Below are 17,081 nucleotides of genomic sequence, written 5' to 3'. Positions count from 1 at the left end.
TTGTCCAAACTCTAAACAGTTCCAAACAAAACTGTCATGGATCTCTCATGAAACTCTACATTAGCCAATTAGTAACTGTTATCAAATTGTTATTACTTGTCAGTATAAACTGTACTTCAAAATTATATAAAGATACAGCTGTCAGCAGTCAGGTAACATGTTAGTTAAAAGATAATTAACTGACAATTGTGAAAGTTTAGAACTGAAGTTACTGATGGCAGATAAAATTTCAGCTGAAAAACGAGCAACTCCTCGTCATTGTTTCACCCACTACATCAAGTATTGTGATGAAAATGAGAGATGAGAGATGTTCAGGGTAAATGGGCTACCTTGAGTTTAACCAGAAAGAAAGACCCCATCAGTCCAGTCAGACTTGTGACAAACCAGTTTAAAGGGAATGTGAACAATTCCAGGAAGTCCAGACTCTTTGGTGGCACTTTCGTAAGCTTATAAATATTTCAGGATGTTGGTGGGAACCTTCAAAATACAGAGTAAGGGGAGCTCCTAGACCTACAAGACACAACATCCAGGAATGTGTTTTCATTTTTGTTCCCTATGTTTAAAGGTACAGTACCCAAACCGGTTTTGGTTTAGCTGGTGTGTGTGTTATATGATGATATTGTAAGAATTATGTGCACCGAATGCTTAAACTGGGTTTTTTGCCTTTAAAAAAGAAAAAAAAATGGTTTCATGTCTTGACTTACAAAATCTTTAAATTACTATCTCCAGTGCTTCTTGTGTTTGAATTTATGTCCAAACAGGGGAATCAAAGGGGGAAAGAGATTCTGCTATGTTTTGACTGAATTAGAGCCAGACACAGATTCTGTCTAAGACCATTAAAGTTTAAGCCTTGAAATGTCCTCCTGGCATTGCCTTCATGTTTCGTATGTGTGTTTGACTATGATATTACACACCATTGGCTCTGAACTAGGGATGCCCATAGAAAGGGCACGTTTTCCACTTCGACTAACTGGCTCACACTGAGCAGATGATCTACTCAATTAAGGTCAAAATGACGTTTTCACGTCATCCAAGTTATTAGCGTATTGCTTGGGTAGGACATTAAACTCATAAGCAGAAACTCTTCATAATGTTTACAGCTCTTTATAGATTTTTATAACTTGATGCTGTAGGGAAGGCGGTGAGAGTTGATGGCTCTGCACATGCTTATACACCTACATAGACACAAAATCAAATTCAGTTGAGAAAAGGCAATGTACCTCACGTAGGTGGAACTGATTCAATTAAAACGTAAACCTTATTTTTATTCCGTGTGTGCTCACAAGTTCAAAACTTCAGTATTTACTGGTGTTAAAAATGTCCTCCTAAAGTCAAAAATGAAGAGACAGAGGGTAGAACAGCAGGCGGTCTAGAGCGTTGCCAGATGGAAAATGTTAAAGTATTGTGACCAGTGGCTTAAAATTAAAATTAATTTTAGAAAACACGTATTTATTGAACGACTTTTTTCAAACACGATAGGCTATCGTACATCTGGCAACGCTAGAGGGAGTGGTCCCTTCCAATGCTTGGTTAGTGCTGCCACCTAGTGTACATATATTTAACTTACAACGAACGACAATTTTCATTACGTTTATTGCAAGGGATATCGGCTTAACGGCACACAAATTTGTGCAGTCTTTACGAACATGTTATTGGAGTCTGCCAAAAACACAGTAAATAACACTTTTTAAAAATGTGTTAGGCTCAATAGGAGTGAATAGCAGTTATTTATACATAGCATCTGGATAATTAAACTCACTGCTGATTTTGTAAACTTCACGTCACGTCCTTTCTGTGTGGAGTTGCATGTTCTCCTCGTGTCTGCGTGGGTTTCCTCCGGTCTCCTCCCACAGACATGCAAGTCAGGTGAATTGCTGTGAGTGTGTTTGTCTGTGTGTTTGCCCTATGATAGACTGGCGACCTGTCCAGTATGTTTCCATGCCTTTCGCCCGATGAATGCTCCAGCACCTAACGCGAGCCCAATTAGGATGAGCGGCGATAGTGAGTTAGAGTGAGATGTCATGTTATACAATAAATATTATATATAATGAATATTTATACATAAATATTGTAATGTAATGTAAAAAATTGTAGAGGTTATGGCAGTGAGAAAAAGAGCCGCGTTGTTTTAATGGATTCGTGTGTATGGGATATGCTGATGGAACTTTTCTTAATGAGAGAAATATTGGATTTCACAGTTTATGACACTGTGAATTTATCAGCATAATTCTCTAGGGCAGCTCGTAGGTTGTTGGAACTTGTTGGAACGAAATATACGGGCCTCATTTTTTTTGTAAATTAGGTGATTGTGACTGAAAAACAACATCAGGAATTTCAAAGTCATGCCCTTCATATGCCCGTTGCTTTAAAAATCAACAAAGCCCTTTTCTTTTAGTGGTAGACCCGCCTTGCACCGTGTTTCATTTTGAGGTCATGTGTGTCTGAGAACTTTTTTTTTCTTCGTTTGTTTGCTTGTGCGTGGGGTTTTTTTTGTTTGTTTGTTTGATTTTTGTTTAGCTGAGTCATATACTGAAATGGGGGGGGGGGGGGGGGGGGGGGACTTAAAAATACACGATTTTATGTAATTCCAGAGGTGTAACTGAATTTAAAAGCTGTCAATCGAATGTCACTCATACACACTACATTTGACAAAGAGTGTGTATTCTGAACAGAGCTGTGTCAAAGTGTATATAAATAAATATCTATGAAGACAAACCAGGTCAAGCATGACCCGCTCGAGTATCCATGTCGTTCAACATATTCCAGTGAGGTTAACGTAGGAATTCAAATTAGCGACAAGTCTCCGCCCCTTTGCCCACGAGAACCATTTCAACCAGGGTGAGCTGCAGAGAGGACAACATCCCCAAAGCAGTGCTTCACGATCATCTGTTGTAACGGTCAGTGGATCTGGTTTTTCTAGGTATTCAAAATGCCTTATCCTTTACATTTTTTAGTGGAAAGTGTTAACATTACATTTACACAGTGTTAGTGTTTATATTTTCACAGTTTTGATTCCTATACTATGATTTAATACATGCATTTTGATGTAAATTTCCTTCCCTCCGTGACTGGTACCACCTAGAACTTATCTGTGATTGTCGTTGCCAGAGGTACTCAAAAATCTATATTATGGGGGGCTTTTGACCCACTTGTAGTCCAATCTTATTTCCTTCCAGTTTCCTTGCATTTGTATCTGGTCTTATAGCAGTACCTGAACGGTAGCACTTGTGCAACAGATAGGTTCTCAGTGGCTATATGCTGGATTTGATTCTGCCGGACGTAGAAGTCCACTAAATGAATGAATGTAAACGTGGTGTATGACAGCATTGTAAAGATGAGTGCGATGATGGAAACGAAGACTTTAATACGATAAATTATTTTGCAGAAAAGTAAAACTGCTATCATGCTTGTTCTACTATACTGTATTTCTTAGATTAATTTTTAGGGGAATCGGACAAATATGACAGATATCATTTTAGCAGCAAGCTAAGGCTTCGAGACAATTTATTTTGTTCAGCAAAACGGTAGGTAGTGTATTCATACGTCAACCGAAACTGTGTATTGCGGATATGTCACTTTTAATTTCACGATATTTAATTCGGTTAAGAAGTCTCCGGTGCTTGATGTATAGAACAGGCGTATGATGTACTGAAGAAGCACATGAATGGTCATGTGACGCGATCGTGTGGACAGGAAACGTATTACATGCTTTTGGTCATAATGGTTGTAATAAACGCGCAAGCCAATAAACCAGCGTTTCTCATGATCAGAATGTAGCCTAATATGAGGTTTCCTATATCCAGGTAAATTTGGTAGTGGTAGTTACCTCATGGTGAAACTACAATATCGCCTTACACTTGTACACACATACAAATGGCACTCCAAAGTATATCAAAAGAAGCGCTTATAGGATCCGCTTCCATTGGGGTGGTCTTTATCATAGCATATTATGCTGGTAAGTTTGTCTGATTTTGAGAGTTTTCGCGTCACGTTGTGAGTGTTTGGAGTATTTACATGAAAAGACACTTACAGACCGAAGGTGTATTAACGTTGTTCAGTGCCAAGCTCATCCCCAGTCTGAAGTTGCTGTTGTAGCGCCATCATTTGATGAACGTCCAGTATTACTTTTGCCAGGTTACACGGCTTGCTAACCATCTGAGACGAGTTCATGCTTTCTCTACATACTGATGCTCAGTATTAGGAAACTTCAGATTTTTCTTGAAACCTTTCATGTATTAAATGGGAACTGCTTAATATTGAAATTGACTTAATTGAATATTGACTTAAATATTGAAATATTGTGGTTATTGTTTAGTAGAAACAATTACAGTTCCTCTCTTTGTAGGGAAACGGAAATCCACCTTGTCCAAAATGAGTATCTCCAAAAGCCACAGTGGAGGTAAAGACAACCCTTTGTTGCAGTATGTGGTCAGCCACTCACTGAGAGAACATCCAGCACTCAAGAAGCTGAGACTGGTAAGTCAGAACCTTGGTGTCTGTCCTTTCTTTAAAGCTGGGTATCATTTTAGAGCAAAATGTAAGGCACAGGTGTGACACTTTTCAAAATCTGTGGTTGTTAATTGTGTAATATTCACCCATACTTCTTTGACTGCAATAGAAAACAATGGAGGATTCGTGGAATCGCATGATGGTTGCTTCTGAGCAGTCCCAGTTCATGGCCAATCTTGCACAATTAATCAAAGCCAAGAAAGCCATTGAGATTGGTAAGTACAGTAAGGCAGCTTAGTCACACGATATCTTTATACAGCTCTTATGTCCTCAGGACTTCAAAAACAGGCAGCCTTATTGAGTTTTATGGGTGTGTCAAGGGTTTATCAACATACCTCTAATTTTATGTACTGTGCATGTGTTCTTTCTAGGAGTGTATACAGGCTACAATTCTCTCAGCATAGCATTAGCTTTGCCAGAGGATGGACAAGTCATAGCCTGTGATATCGATGAGAAGTACCCAAACATAGGCTTCCCTTTCTGGAAAGAGGTGAGGGGAGTCAGTGTGGAGATCCTGTGTCATGTCCAGTTTGGCTTCGTAGACACAGCTCATAAACAAAGGGTTTACATTACTCCATGTCTGTTAGATGTCTCTGATAAGTGTGTACGTGTATATTAACTCCAAAAGGATACTGTAGCTGCCACATAGGAGCGATGGGATTACAGTGCAGTTTGGGATTTCTCGCAAGTGTAATCACTAATTATGTGTGATTATATATGCAAGGCAGTTCTGTAAAAACACAGTATTCAGGGACATTTTATATGTGTACGTACAGTGTGTGAGGGTGTATTTAACATCATCTATAGTGGATGAAAAAATCTGGAATGAAGACCAGATTGATAGTGGGGGTTATGGTGCTAAAAGAATCTAAACTGCAGATAACTGGAATCAAAAAGTATTGCATGACATACAAAATAATTCGGAACCGGCACTTGTCTAATTATTTGGAAATAAAGACTACACACACTTTTGCAATATTTGTTTGGAAAAGCTGCAGACCTGTTCTAAGATTTGACATGCAATTTCCCTCCTGTTATATGCTGACTGGCTAAGCCTGACTGTTATATCAGGTAATTGGTGAACCTCGTCAAACATTTAACTTCTAACCTGACAGGGTATCAGAAACCAATTGCACTCACATTCTTCTCACTTCCATTTCTTCAGTGTTACAGCATTAAATGTACAAGGTCTTTGTTGATCCTAGTAGCAAAGATATGAATATAGGCCAAACTGACTCACTCTTTACTTTTGGTTGATGATTAAACAAATAACCAAAACTAGAGCAAGGTCACAAGCATTTAAGAATGATTTAGCAGAAATGACCAGATTTGTTATGGCATGTTTCTTCACTTCTGCTCTATGCCTTTAAAGGCACATTTTGAGGGTGGCTGAAAAGGATAGGGTTGTTTGCTTGCTTGCTTATTTGTTTTTAATGTAGTAAGTTGAAGGAGCACAGTATGTGAAGGTCATTTCTCCATTGATTGAATTTCTCTGTAGAGGCAGGTTACTGACCAGGAAGTCCCACACCGACTGTCAAACCAGTTTACAACTGTCTTTATCCACTGTATTATGTAATTCTCAGTAAACACATGAGAATCCATTACTGCCAGACAGAACTTCACATACTGTAGTTGAATTAATATGTCCCCCTGTCTGCATTTTGATGTACCTGTTAAATTATGAGACATGTGGTAGCATTTGCTGGGTATATTTTTTTTCTGTGGTTATGGGCCATTTTCAACTTGTTCTCAGTGAGAAGAGAAAACATCATTCAGGAATGTGACATTCATGAAAAGAACACTGGGAGGAGTTTTGGGTCATATTTTTGTTTTTTGAACATGCTTTCATCAGAACAGGTAGTTTGGTCTCTGAGAATCCAGGTTCATGCAATGACATGCATGCTGCTGGATCAACACTTAAGTCCTAATTTACTTAACATATGCAAATACATATGCAGTAACACTGAAAGGGATTGGTCAGCATGTCGAGACCATCTGTTGGATGCTTTATGTTTTTTGCATATGCCGGCAAATCAAACCTGTGTTGTAATGCTTCAGTGAATGTGCTCCATAATGTGAACAGGCTCTCTTGTGTTATGTGGTTAACACCTAATAAGTCTGATGAAGACAATGTTCCTCCTCTCAGGCTGGAGTTGAACATAAAATAGATCTTCGTATACAGCCAGCACTGAAAACACTGGGTGAGTCAACACAAACATTTGCCAGTGAAAACAATCAAGTGTTTCTGGTTAAAGCTTTAACTCATAACAAGTTTGCTTTATACGGTTCACAGACAGCCTACTGGCTGCCGGAGAAGCAGAAACCTTTGACTTCATCTTCATTGATGCAGACAAAGTGAACTATGACGGCTACTATGAGAAATCTCTTCAGCTGCTACGGAAAGGTGGCATTATCGCCATTGACAACGTGAGTATACTCAACATAACAGTTATTGCTATGAAAGTGTAAATAGATGATTCCCTTTCCTTTTTCTTTGTTTTCCCTCTCAGCGTAATGTCTTTGAATTTCTTGAAAGATGATATAGTAAGTATAGTATAGTAAGTAAAATCAATTATTATTACTATTGTTCTTCTTGATGTTATATTCCATATATCTGCTGGATATCATTTAAACAAAATCACCCCGCAGAAAACGAGCCTGTGTAAAGTCAGCTGTGCTAAAGGAGAGTTTGCTTATGCCGACCCGGTGACCTGTCAGAGGTCACCTCCTGCCTCTGTGTGACACTGCTTCAGTCTGTGACGGATGATGTCCTCTGGCTTTAGGTTCTGTGGGGTGGGAAGGTCCTGAACCCGGCGGAGGACGACCTGGACACGCTGGCCATCGACAAGCTGAACAAGAAACTGCTCAGGGACACAAGGATCAACCTGAGCATGCTAACAGTGGGAGACGGGCTTACGCTAGCCTTTAAACTGTAATCTCTCAGGAGGACTGTTAGTGGTTTTAGACGGGTAGGTCCAGTAGTGCTGTGGAGGATTTGTAAGTCAGACGTCGATGGACATACTGAGTCTTTCTGTGGTCATTTTCGTGAATGACATGTCTTCACTTTCAAAACTTCCACACAATCAAATCAGTCAGTTGTATGCTTGTGTATAGAAACTAGTTTATAATGCCACAATGTTGTTGTTTCTCCCACTGCTTAGGGTTTTATGTTGGGTCCCAATTTTTTTTTTTTTTTTTTTGATCAGGTTCTTAAGAAGTTCTATCAACTTTCTCCTGTTTTTAATTTTGAAGATGTTCTGTCTTACATTTTTGAGGCTTCTAGTTTTATGTATTTGTTGTTCCTGTTAAGGGCAAAAAACTTCCTTCTCTGCTACTCTTGAAACTTTTTAAATCAAGACAAGACTCAATCCTGCTGTAGACCTCATGGTTCACTTTTATGGTCATTAAAATCATTGTTACTGATGATTGTGTAGTTCTTCTGAACCGGCCCCCCTCCCGTACTCCTCTACTGTTCCACTGAACTGGGAAACAATCTGAAAGTTCACACTTACAGTAAGTCCCTGTCCAAGGATCTGAGCGCTACATAAACTGCAACGGGTCAAGTTCAAGAATTTTATTGTAATCATGACATAACACAAGGAGACTTTGAGAGGTTCTGGAGAACACATCCCTGGCAAACTGTATGGCTGTAGTGTTTTGGCCGTCGATCTTTGGGGCTTATCAAAGAACTACACCCAGTTTTAAATTCTGTTATCTGTACCGGTCACAAATTCAGACAAACCCTTTTTGGCATGACTCACAGTATTCCTTATGATTTTGAAACGGGGTGGGGAGGAACCACAGCCAATATCACCCAGAGTAACAAGATTTACTGGATTTACATCTACTAAAGCAGAAATAAATAAATAAATAAGAACCAACCAGATCTCACAAAATGTAGTGGAATGGGACACTGGTCATAACTAAGGAAAACTTGGCAAGACTGGGAAAGTATGGTTGCTAATGTGCAAATCAGCAAAAGTATAATATCATTTGATTATTACTAGTAGCATACTCTAGAGTGAAGACCAGGTGTGGCTTTGACTACATTCAAAAGAACATTATTGGAACACTCGCATAATCTTTGGATAGGGAGAAAGTGAGAGTCAAAACAAAAGCCAAACATGCAGAGGGTGTCCGTTTTCAAAAGAAGTGTATTTTATGAGAATGGCAACATCACAGAGTGGGGAAAAGACCAAATAAATAAAACAGGTGTTTTTACGGAAGGTCTAGAAACCAAAAAAGGGGTGTGGTCTGCAGCTGAGACATTTTCTGTGTAACTGCAATACAGGAGTGGGTGCCTGCTTTGTTTTTTCCTCTTCCCTCTGAGATTTCCCCTGCTGGTTGGAGCCAGAAATTCATAAGGCCAAATTCCTCCACAAATCCCTTTCCGAGTCACTGAACCAGTGACCTCCTGTTATGCCTCCAGTTCCAGACCCAGTCCCAGCTTGTGGCCACCAGAATTAATGCTCTTCCCGTCAACCAGAGCAGATAAGGTCAGCTTCACACCTGCAACAGGAGAATAGTGCATTAGTCCCTGTAATCCAATTTGAGAAATAAAATTCTAATATTATTCCAACTCTGAGATCTGCTTTCTGTCATTTCTAATTGAAAAAATCAGGTGGAATTTTCAGATGAAAGACCTGATGCCTTCCTATGGTCCATCAGTAAGAAGGAGGGAAGATGAAACTCTCAATTAAATGTTAGCGTAGTTCACCCCTATTTTTAAACTAAAACAGTATTACACCATGATGAATTATGTTTCTTTAAGATAAAAAAAGGACTTTCTGGTTGTCACAAAATGGACACATTAGATATAAACTCTCTGCAAATTTGATTGAAATTGATGTGGTATTTTCATGGGCATTGCAGACAGTTCATAGATGTTCGATATGATGTCAAAATCAAATCCACTGACCTGGCCTGAGGGTTTGGGTGTAGCCGACTCCAACCAGGCTGGCGTTGTTCACTTTAGCCTGTAAAATAAACAAACATCTGTCCTGATTACATTCAGGGAACACTTGAGAAATCTGCCCAGAAAAGATGGAACTGCTGATGGTAAGAGGAATACAAGCATTTTTTTTAATGAGGACTTGGTGCTGGGTTGAGCTAGCAAACTGGACATGATGGAGGAATGCAGTCACAACACTGTGGGAGGCACTTAAGAGACTGACAGTGGTGATGTACTTAGCCATGTGCTAAAACCACTAACATGGCCAACAACTGGTGGAGCCATTTGTCACGTGCTAGTGACTAGTCCTGTTATTGGTTTTACACAAACCATTAATTTAAACATGCATTAAAACGCCTTAATAAATCTGTCTGTTGGTGAAAGACAGAGAGGCCACTTACACTAATGGAGGCGCTGGAGTCCAGCTGGTACTTGGCACCAATGCCAAAGCGTGTGCTGTTGCTGCCTGAGGTCCAAGCCAAGCTCACTGCAGTCTCCAGTTTATCACTCACTTTTTGGTAGATGGAGCCACCAAACTCAGAGCCATCATTCCTGCAACACACAGTCCGGCAAAATTCATCTACCGGCTCCCTTTATTACCTCAGTTCACTCAGAATCCACTTGTAAAGCCCTTTTCCCCATTGAGCTGTACGAGCAAAGTATCCAAAACGTCCAATGAACTGGATGCAGGAAATTAAGCATCAAATTGCTGCCCACAATGTAACAGAACAATAAGAATGACCAATATACATGACTCACAAGGTACACGTACATCATACACGCAGTTAACTGCCACTTACAGTTTCAATCAGTAAACCTTTGTCACAAAATTCCAATACTGCACTATGCCAAGTCATGCTCCATAAAGACAATTTACAGTAGGGAAGACAAGAGAATCAAATCTACATTTGTCAGTGTCTATGCTTTTATACATTGGTATAAAGAGTTTTAAGGACTTACACATTGGTGTGCAACTGGAAATCGCCAGTCTGGTAGCCAATCGCAAAGTTGTTCTGGGTCATTTTGGATTTGGCACTGTCAAATGACATCTGGTAACCAGCTAGCCAGCCCTCATAGCCAACCACAGCTGCTCCATGGATTGTAGGACCAGCAAAGTCAAAGTCAACATCACAGCCAAGATTTACATATTCACGCTTGTAAGCAGTCTTCACCTTTCCACTCTTCTTGCTGAAAAAAAAAAGAAGCCATGAACAGGTCAACACCGCTCGGCCATATTGTGGAAACTATCAATTTGAAGTATCAGGGGTATACAGGATCCAAAGAGTAAAATCTGACCTTACCCAGTGTTTGGTGAAAAAGTTGTGTCAAAGGTAAGCTTCAATCCTTTGGTGATCTATATAAAAAAAAAAATTGAGACATTTATTCATACCATGTCAGGTGAAAAAGCAGCAGGTGTATTATATTTTGACAGGTTCCCTCTCTCCTCACCTGGTCTTCGACTGTGATTTCTGTTCCCAGGGTGTTGTCGGTGTTCCATTTCTCAGTGAAAGTGAGTCCATACTCAGCCCATTTGTACTTGGTTTCCAGGTTGCCGTTGACTTTGTTTGTGTCAGTATTTGATGAACCAGTGGTTTTGAATTCCTGATATTTGGAGGGGGAAAAAAGTTATTTAGTAACAACTTCAGAAGAGGGATATTGTCAAAGTCTATGCAAATCTATTGTCTCTATTGCCATTGTGTTTTCAGTAAATTCCTCAACTTCCAAGAATATACATACCACCCCGTTGACTGACTTGGTCTTCACATCAAGTTTCACCAATCCAAAGCCTTTAAAAGGAAGAAGGAATAATCAAGTTTGAAAGGAATGACTTTCAGGGTAAAATCAAAGAATGATTTCAGTCCCCATAAAAAATAGTTAAATGGATAATCGGTGAATTGTATTTCAGTTTCTGTAATAGGGAGTTAAAATGTATTGTGGTTGCCTAATTTATCCTCAACAACTACTACCCTGCTTAACAGATCACCACTACTGTAGGACAAAACACAGGTAAGAATTATATAAACATAAGTCATCTAGCAAAACTTACTTGCTCACTAGTATAATTCTCAGCGTCAAAATTCAGTAAGAGATGACATATCTTGTGCTATAAAAAAATAGCTATAAGGTTGCAGTCTTATTTTAGGTAGTAAGCCATACAGTCACGGGCAAATTACTGGGTGGAACAACTGTGTGAGGCCTGTGTGTTTTTATAGACCAATCAGTGACTTTTCTCTCTCATGCAGGCAAAACAAAAGTGAAAGGAAAAAGTACTCTCTCTATCCATACCATATCCTTTGTTAAAAATGTCCTTTGCAGATTTGCCAAGGTCACCATATGATGGAGGAACAGCCATTTTATCTGTGATTAAAAAAAAAAAAAATACTGGAAAGAAATTTCTAAACATGTACAACATCATATTTTTATCTAAAGTGATTGAGCCATGTTGCATGGCTCTAAAGGACATCCAGAAGCACACCAAACTCCATTCTCAACTCACACAACCGCTGCCTCACTATGAATTAGCTCTTACATCCTAATACACTGTGTCTTCCAGGTGAAAGGCAGTTGTGCACGCCTTGAGAAGCGCGACGGCTGTTGTATTGAACAAAAGTTTCCGACACACTGAGCGTATTTCGCGAATGATTTGACAACGTATTTTTATTTATTTATTTTGTCATCGGCACGTTTTAGTTGGGAGTTTGAAGCAACTGACATTTTTTCGACTGTTTTAGGTGTGCGCACTTGGTTTTATTAATATAATTCCTCCACTGCGAGGCTCTCGAAAGCATAGTGATTTCATGGGGCAAGGCTAACTGCAGTTAACCATCTTCACATCAAACGGAGCGAAGAAACGTCGTCAATAATCTGACGGCGATCATAGCTTGCCTTGTTTGTTTATCCATCAGTACAAGAGTCGGTGGTGGATTATTTTCCAGTGGATGGAGTGACTTTGTGTCTTAACTAATTAAGCATATTAAAGTTCCCTAAGACTGTTAACAGCAGTTGCTTAGCTTGACTCAGCACGAAACCACAATGACAGTAAAGCTCTGTGTTGTCTTTTCTAAAGGCAACTTATTAATATCAAACTTGTACGACTATCTCGGTCTGTCAAAATAGCTGACCTGCACCACTATATAACAGCTTTAACCAAGTTCCATGTATGTTGGCTGTCCTCATTGACAAGTCTGGCTAACTCGACAGCAGGAAAGGTTTTGACCTAGCTATTCCGAATACACTTTAGGTCAAATTGCGTGCATGCCAACAGGCTAATGTCAGCTAACTTGGTTAGTCTATATTAATTAAGTTGGATTACATGACAAACCGGTGATCGATAATTAATAACCACCTAACTTGACTGTCTACAACTTAATGCACTGGCTATCCAAGACCAGGGCAGTTTTCATTTTCATACTTATAATAAATTTCGTAGCTCTAGCAATCTCTAGTGTTAGCAACCAGTTCAGTACGCAAACTACACGATTCATAACTGAGTCGGATTTCACATTCCCCAACACGGTGCAGTGAGGACAAACTAGTCAGGCCATGCTCTAACTGGCTAGCCTAAGGAGCTAAGTTAACTAATGGTAGATCATACCTGACACAAGTGACATTAAATTGACAAGCTCGAAGTGAACAATCAAACTGTCATATCTTACCAGAGTATTTGAGCTATGTGTCTGAAGGATCACGTCTGAGGCTGTCCCTGTAGAGCTGTAGCGCCGCGGTGACTCTCACCTAAGTTACTGGAGGGCGATGTGAAGGAGACAGCACACACGTACGCTAGCGATGCTAACCCTCATAACACCGGCCTGTAGGACCCTGAAATTATATAGCTGCCTTTTTTTTGCCTGTTGGAATACAAACCTTGTCAGCAAGGAAATAAAACTAACATGTTGAGATAAACAGGGTACCGGAATCATGCTATCGCGCTTCGTACTGATCAAATGCATTTATTATTTATGTATGATTTATTTTTAGATCTTTTTTTTACTCGCAGCTGTGGGGAGCGATCGAATAGAACTATCGTCATGGTAACCATGGATAAATAATTGTGGACTTTAGAGTTTGAGTTTTAGAGTCAGAGGATAAATTTAGCTTAGTCCAACCACCAATTAAGTGGCTTTTAATAATTTTTGTAACGTTTGATGTGCCACTCTTTATATTCCAGCCGTTAGAAAACGTAGAACTGAATGGGTGTAAGGTTGACTCTGGGTAGTATTTTAGACGGATTTCAATTTTCGATTAAATTTTAATAGTATTTACATTGTCCTGTAGTAAATAAACTGAAAGACGCCACAGGAACAAGGAAGAATCTGAATTTTTCAGTGTGTATAATTCTTTGAAAGAATATACCTTTTTACACACACCCTAAAGACTGCGATATTTTGCCGTTTGTTATTATTACATAGTACAACCTTATCAGTTTTCTGGGCCGCCCATTAGAACTATTATCCCCCCTCCACAAACTGAGCGATACAATCAATACAGTGGGATGAAAACCTGGTCTACACGAAAGACAGCGGACCAGAGCCATGAACCATCCAAGCGCGTAGATTCCAAAAAAAAAAAAAAAAGCAAACCCCTCTCAAAATATCTGCTCCGATTCCCGGAATCCCCGGTAATCCACATCACAGTCACGTAAGGCGTGACAAACATCCTCACGTGCACATAGTGTACAGCATGGGCGAACAGGAATAACTGACTTTAACGTGCCTAAGCAGAATAAAAAACATGCCACTGAAAATAGACAAATGGTAATCTTTATTCATGATGGCAGGAATACAGTGCATCTTACAATGAACACATTCAACAGACCTGCAAGGACACAGCAGATTCTTGCTACAGTCATTTCCATTGCTAAAATTGTTCACAAATTGTTAAGGGTAATGTAGCATGTTTATGATCTTAGAGGGGCAAAATAAAGGAATAAAACCGAATAAAAAAGTTTTTAAAAAACAAACAAACAAAAAAGAACCAAAAACAAATTAACTAGCAAATCTTACTTAAATGACTTCTGACATAAATGTAAAAACAAAACAATTTCAAGTATGTATGTGCGTGTTTATTTATTCTTTTATTTATTCATTCTTTCATCCATTTATTTTCTTTTCTCTTTATCATGCAAGGAGAAAGATATAGGCTACATACTGTGAAAAGCGACGTTCAAGATCGAGTAGTTGCTGGAAAAAATCTTTACACAGGCATTCAGTCAGCCTACGCGCTGGGATCAACAATTAACGGACCGTATATTAAGCAAGGTCAATGTATGTTCTGTCGTATAAGGGTAAATTTGTTCAAGAGGCCTACGGTCAAAGTTTACAGTTACTGCTCTTACGTTAACGAACTGTCTTACTCTCAAGTCTAGGGCGCATGCAGACGGCTAACGACCAGATGTGCCCCCTCGCATGTCCACAGCAGAATGGACAGCTGATCCCGGGGCTTTGGAACGCACCATTCTTAGCTCGGGTGGAAATACATTTCCATTCTTTTAATGTAAAGAAAACTGAAATATATTAGTATTGTGTTTTCCTTGCGAGAAGTGGATAAACGTTAATAAATTAAAAAAAAAAGAGCAAAGTAAATAAACAAGTAACAGAGCAAATGCATTAATATTACCATAATACATATAAACAGAATAAATAAATATGTACACACATACTATGACATACACTAACATTCTGATTTAATTTCCAAATTAATTCATTTATTCATTTACTGGTTTTTCTTTTTGTATTTTGGCATGTTTATTTTTCATTCACTTTTAGTTCTTTATTTACTCGTTTACACTCGAAGTCCTCCACTGACGTTGAAGTGCTCATTATAACCAAATCGATCTCAGCTCATTTATCTGAACGGTAAACTGCGAGTAATATTCCAAACTACGTATGATGTTTGTCTGACCATGTAAAGCAGTAACAGAATTAGTTTCCCTGGTGTTTGATTAAAAGCTACTTGAAATACACCACATGAGATGAAAAGTCTAAAAGTTAAAATGTTCATTCTTAAATCACATGTAACCCCACAACCTTTAAACAACCGGACATCACAACAGGGTAGCTATACTCTCTAATCCTCCCAGTATCGCTTCTTTAAAAAACAAAATGAAAAAATCTTACAGAATAACAATGTTAGGCAATCTCACGTTAACATTTTGAAAAATGGTTTTATATAAAAGTGGTATTTATATTATACCTGTGACACACTATCTTCTTCCAGCAGTATACATACGACTCAAATTCTTAAATTTCTTTACATCATTGTGCAAATCAGGCATCAGCTCCACATCACAGTTCTCCAAGGGATTTTAACAAGGATGAAATACATGTTATCCTAGTTTCAGAGATATGACACCACCTGAACATCATCTTCATGAAGACACACATTACACCATCAACCAATTACCAACTTCATCATAGGATCCACACAAGTACATTTTAAAACAAAAACCAACACCAAAGTTTCCTCGGGTCTGTATCTCTTACACCCCTGTGCCTTCAAAAACGACACACCTTTCTCCATAAACAACTTAAGACATCAAATAAAAAAAATGAACGAGTCAGTAATATTGCTGTGGCTGTTCAACTTGTATTAAACAGATAATATGCTCTAGAAATTCAGTTACGTGTAAATTGTAAACTCAACGAGGTATATAGTACCCTTACTCACCAAGACATTGAATGTGACAGACAACAAACCAGAGAAATTCAATGCCATAAGTGCATTGTTTTCTATAAAGAATCTATACTAAAAGGATCTTGGCAGCTGGAATGACACTTAAGACAAATGTACGTTTTCACTCCATGCTTTGGCGTGTTTTGTGTTTTCATTGGTATGTCACTAGACTTGAAATGGTGTCAAGGTACAGTAGCAAGAGCAAGGCAGAAAAAAAACACTGCAAAAACCAGTCAAAAGGAAATTATGTTGTAACACATCCAATTTGTTTAAAAAAAATAGAAAAGCAAAAAAAAGTAGAAATACTGAAATGTGAATTTCTTTGTGGATATTTCTCTAACACTGCTCAAGCAAAAAAAAAAAAAAAAAAAAGTCTGCAGTATTTTTAAAAGACTGCAGAGGGATTTGTGCACAAGTTAGTTTCATGGCAATAAAAAAAAAGACGCAAGGCCCAGCCCAAATCTACCAAATGCTTGAAATGATAACATTAAGCAATTAAACAATGTTAATTATTACTCAGAAGATTCATATTGCTTTAAAGATTAGGGTCATGTAAATATATTACAGTGTAAAGGATGATATGATGTTGGGAAACTCACAACAGAATTATCTAATCCTAAGAAACCTACTGAAAATCAACACAGCTGTTTGAAGTCTATCATGCAAAATATCTAGGTTTAAACGCACCTTTCACTTTCATGAAAAAAAGCCTTTTCAAATTTAGTGTCTTTTAACATAGCATCATGCCTCCCCTCCAAAAAATGGAAATATTCTTTTCTACCGCATTCATTCCTTCACCAAAGGTCCTGGGACATTGTTTACACTGAAAATGAATGGAGTTCTTAACTTGCAGGGGGTGATCAATGCCATGTAAATCCCTTTTAGTTGCTTGGCTGGCAAAAGAGTGGGGGATGAGGTACAGGGGTTTTTGGGGGGGAGGCGTTACACA

The 17,081-nt window shown here is 38.7% G+C and overlaps 2 protein-coding genes across 3 annotated transcripts; one reads left to right on the top strand and one right to left on the bottom strand.

Moving 5' to 3' along the window:
* Nucleotides 1–2,854: 2,854 nt before the first annotated feature.
* Nucleotides 2,855–7,933, top strand: LOC115811660 (catechol O-methyltransferase domain-containing protein 1). 2 transcript variants are annotated; one of them, XM_030773954.1, is made up of 7 exons: nucleotides 2,855–2,920; nucleotides 4,346–4,476; nucleotides 4,619–4,724; nucleotides 4,881–4,999; nucleotides 6,656–6,710; nucleotides 6,803–6,936; nucleotides 7,293–7,933. In XM_030773954.1, the coding sequence occupies exons 2-7, from the start codon at nucleotides 4,372–4,374 to the stop codon at nucleotides 7,443–7,445; spliced, it is 672 nt and encodes a 223-aa protein (XP_030629814.1). In that variant the 5' UTR covers nucleotides 2,855–2,920; nucleotides 4,346–4,371; the 3' UTR covers nucleotides 7,446–7,933. The 2 variants fall into 2 exon arrangements, with proteins under 2 accessions (XP_030629814.1, XP_030629813.1); XM_030773953.1 differs by lacking the exon at nucleotides 2,855–2,920 and adding an exon at nucleotides 3,856–3,955.
* Nucleotides 7,934–8,645: 712 nt separating this feature from the next.
* LOC115811531 (voltage-dependent anion-selective channel protein 2) lies at nucleotides 8,646–13,227 on the bottom strand. The gene is made up of 9 exons (XM_030773773.1): nucleotides 13,117–13,227; nucleotides 11,747–11,818; nucleotides 11,198–11,247; nucleotides 10,910–11,062; nucleotides 10,762–10,814; nucleotides 10,421–10,648; nucleotides 9,862–10,012; nucleotides 9,428–9,485; nucleotides 8,646–9,018 (listed from the first exon to the last, which is right to left on the bottom strand). Exons 2-9 carry the CDS (start codon nucleotides 11,811–11,813, stop codon nucleotides 8,927–8,929), a joined length of 852 nt encoding a protein of 283 aa, XP_030629633.1. The 5' UTR covers nucleotides 11,814–11,818; nucleotides 13,117–13,227; the 3' UTR covers nucleotides 8,646–8,926.
* Nucleotides 13,228–17,081: the final 3,854 nt, after the last annotated feature.

Source organism: Chanos chanos, chromosome 5 (assembly GCF_902362185.1).
Source record: "Chanos chanos chromosome 5, fChaCha1.1, whole genome shotgun sequence".
Taxonomy (NCBI): domain Eukaryota; kingdom Metazoa; phylum Chordata; class Actinopteri; order Gonorynchiformes; family Chanidae; genus Chanos; species Chanos chanos.
Note: the sequence above shows the minus strand (reverse complement) of the source record. Positions and strands in the feature narration are given on the sequence as shown.

Coding starts and splice junctions, on each gene's coding strand:
- LOC115811660 (XM_030773953.1), top strand. CDS start 3,874: ATGGCACTCCAAAGTATATCAAAAGAAGCGCTTATAGGATCCGCTTCC. Junction 4,725..4,880: donor CAAGAAAGCCATTGAGATTG/GTAAGTACAGTA, acceptor TGTTCTTTCTAG/GAGTGTATACAGGCTACAAT. Junction 6,937..7,292: donor GCATTATCGCCATTGACAAC/GTGAGTATACTC, acceptor CTCTGGCTTTAG/GTTCTGTGGGGTGGGAAGGT.
- LOC115811531 (XM_030773773.1), bottom strand. CDS start 11,813: ATGGCTGTTCCTCCATCATATGGTGACCTTGGCAAATCTGCAAAGGAC. Junction 11,248..11,746: donor CATTTTTAACAAAGGATATG/GTATGGATAGAG, acceptor TTCCTTTTAAAG/GCTTTGGATTGGTGAAACTT. Junction 10,649..10,761: donor ACTTTTTCACCAAACACTGG/GTAAGGTCAGAT, acceptor TTTTTTTTTCAG/CAAGAAGAGTGGAAAGGTGA.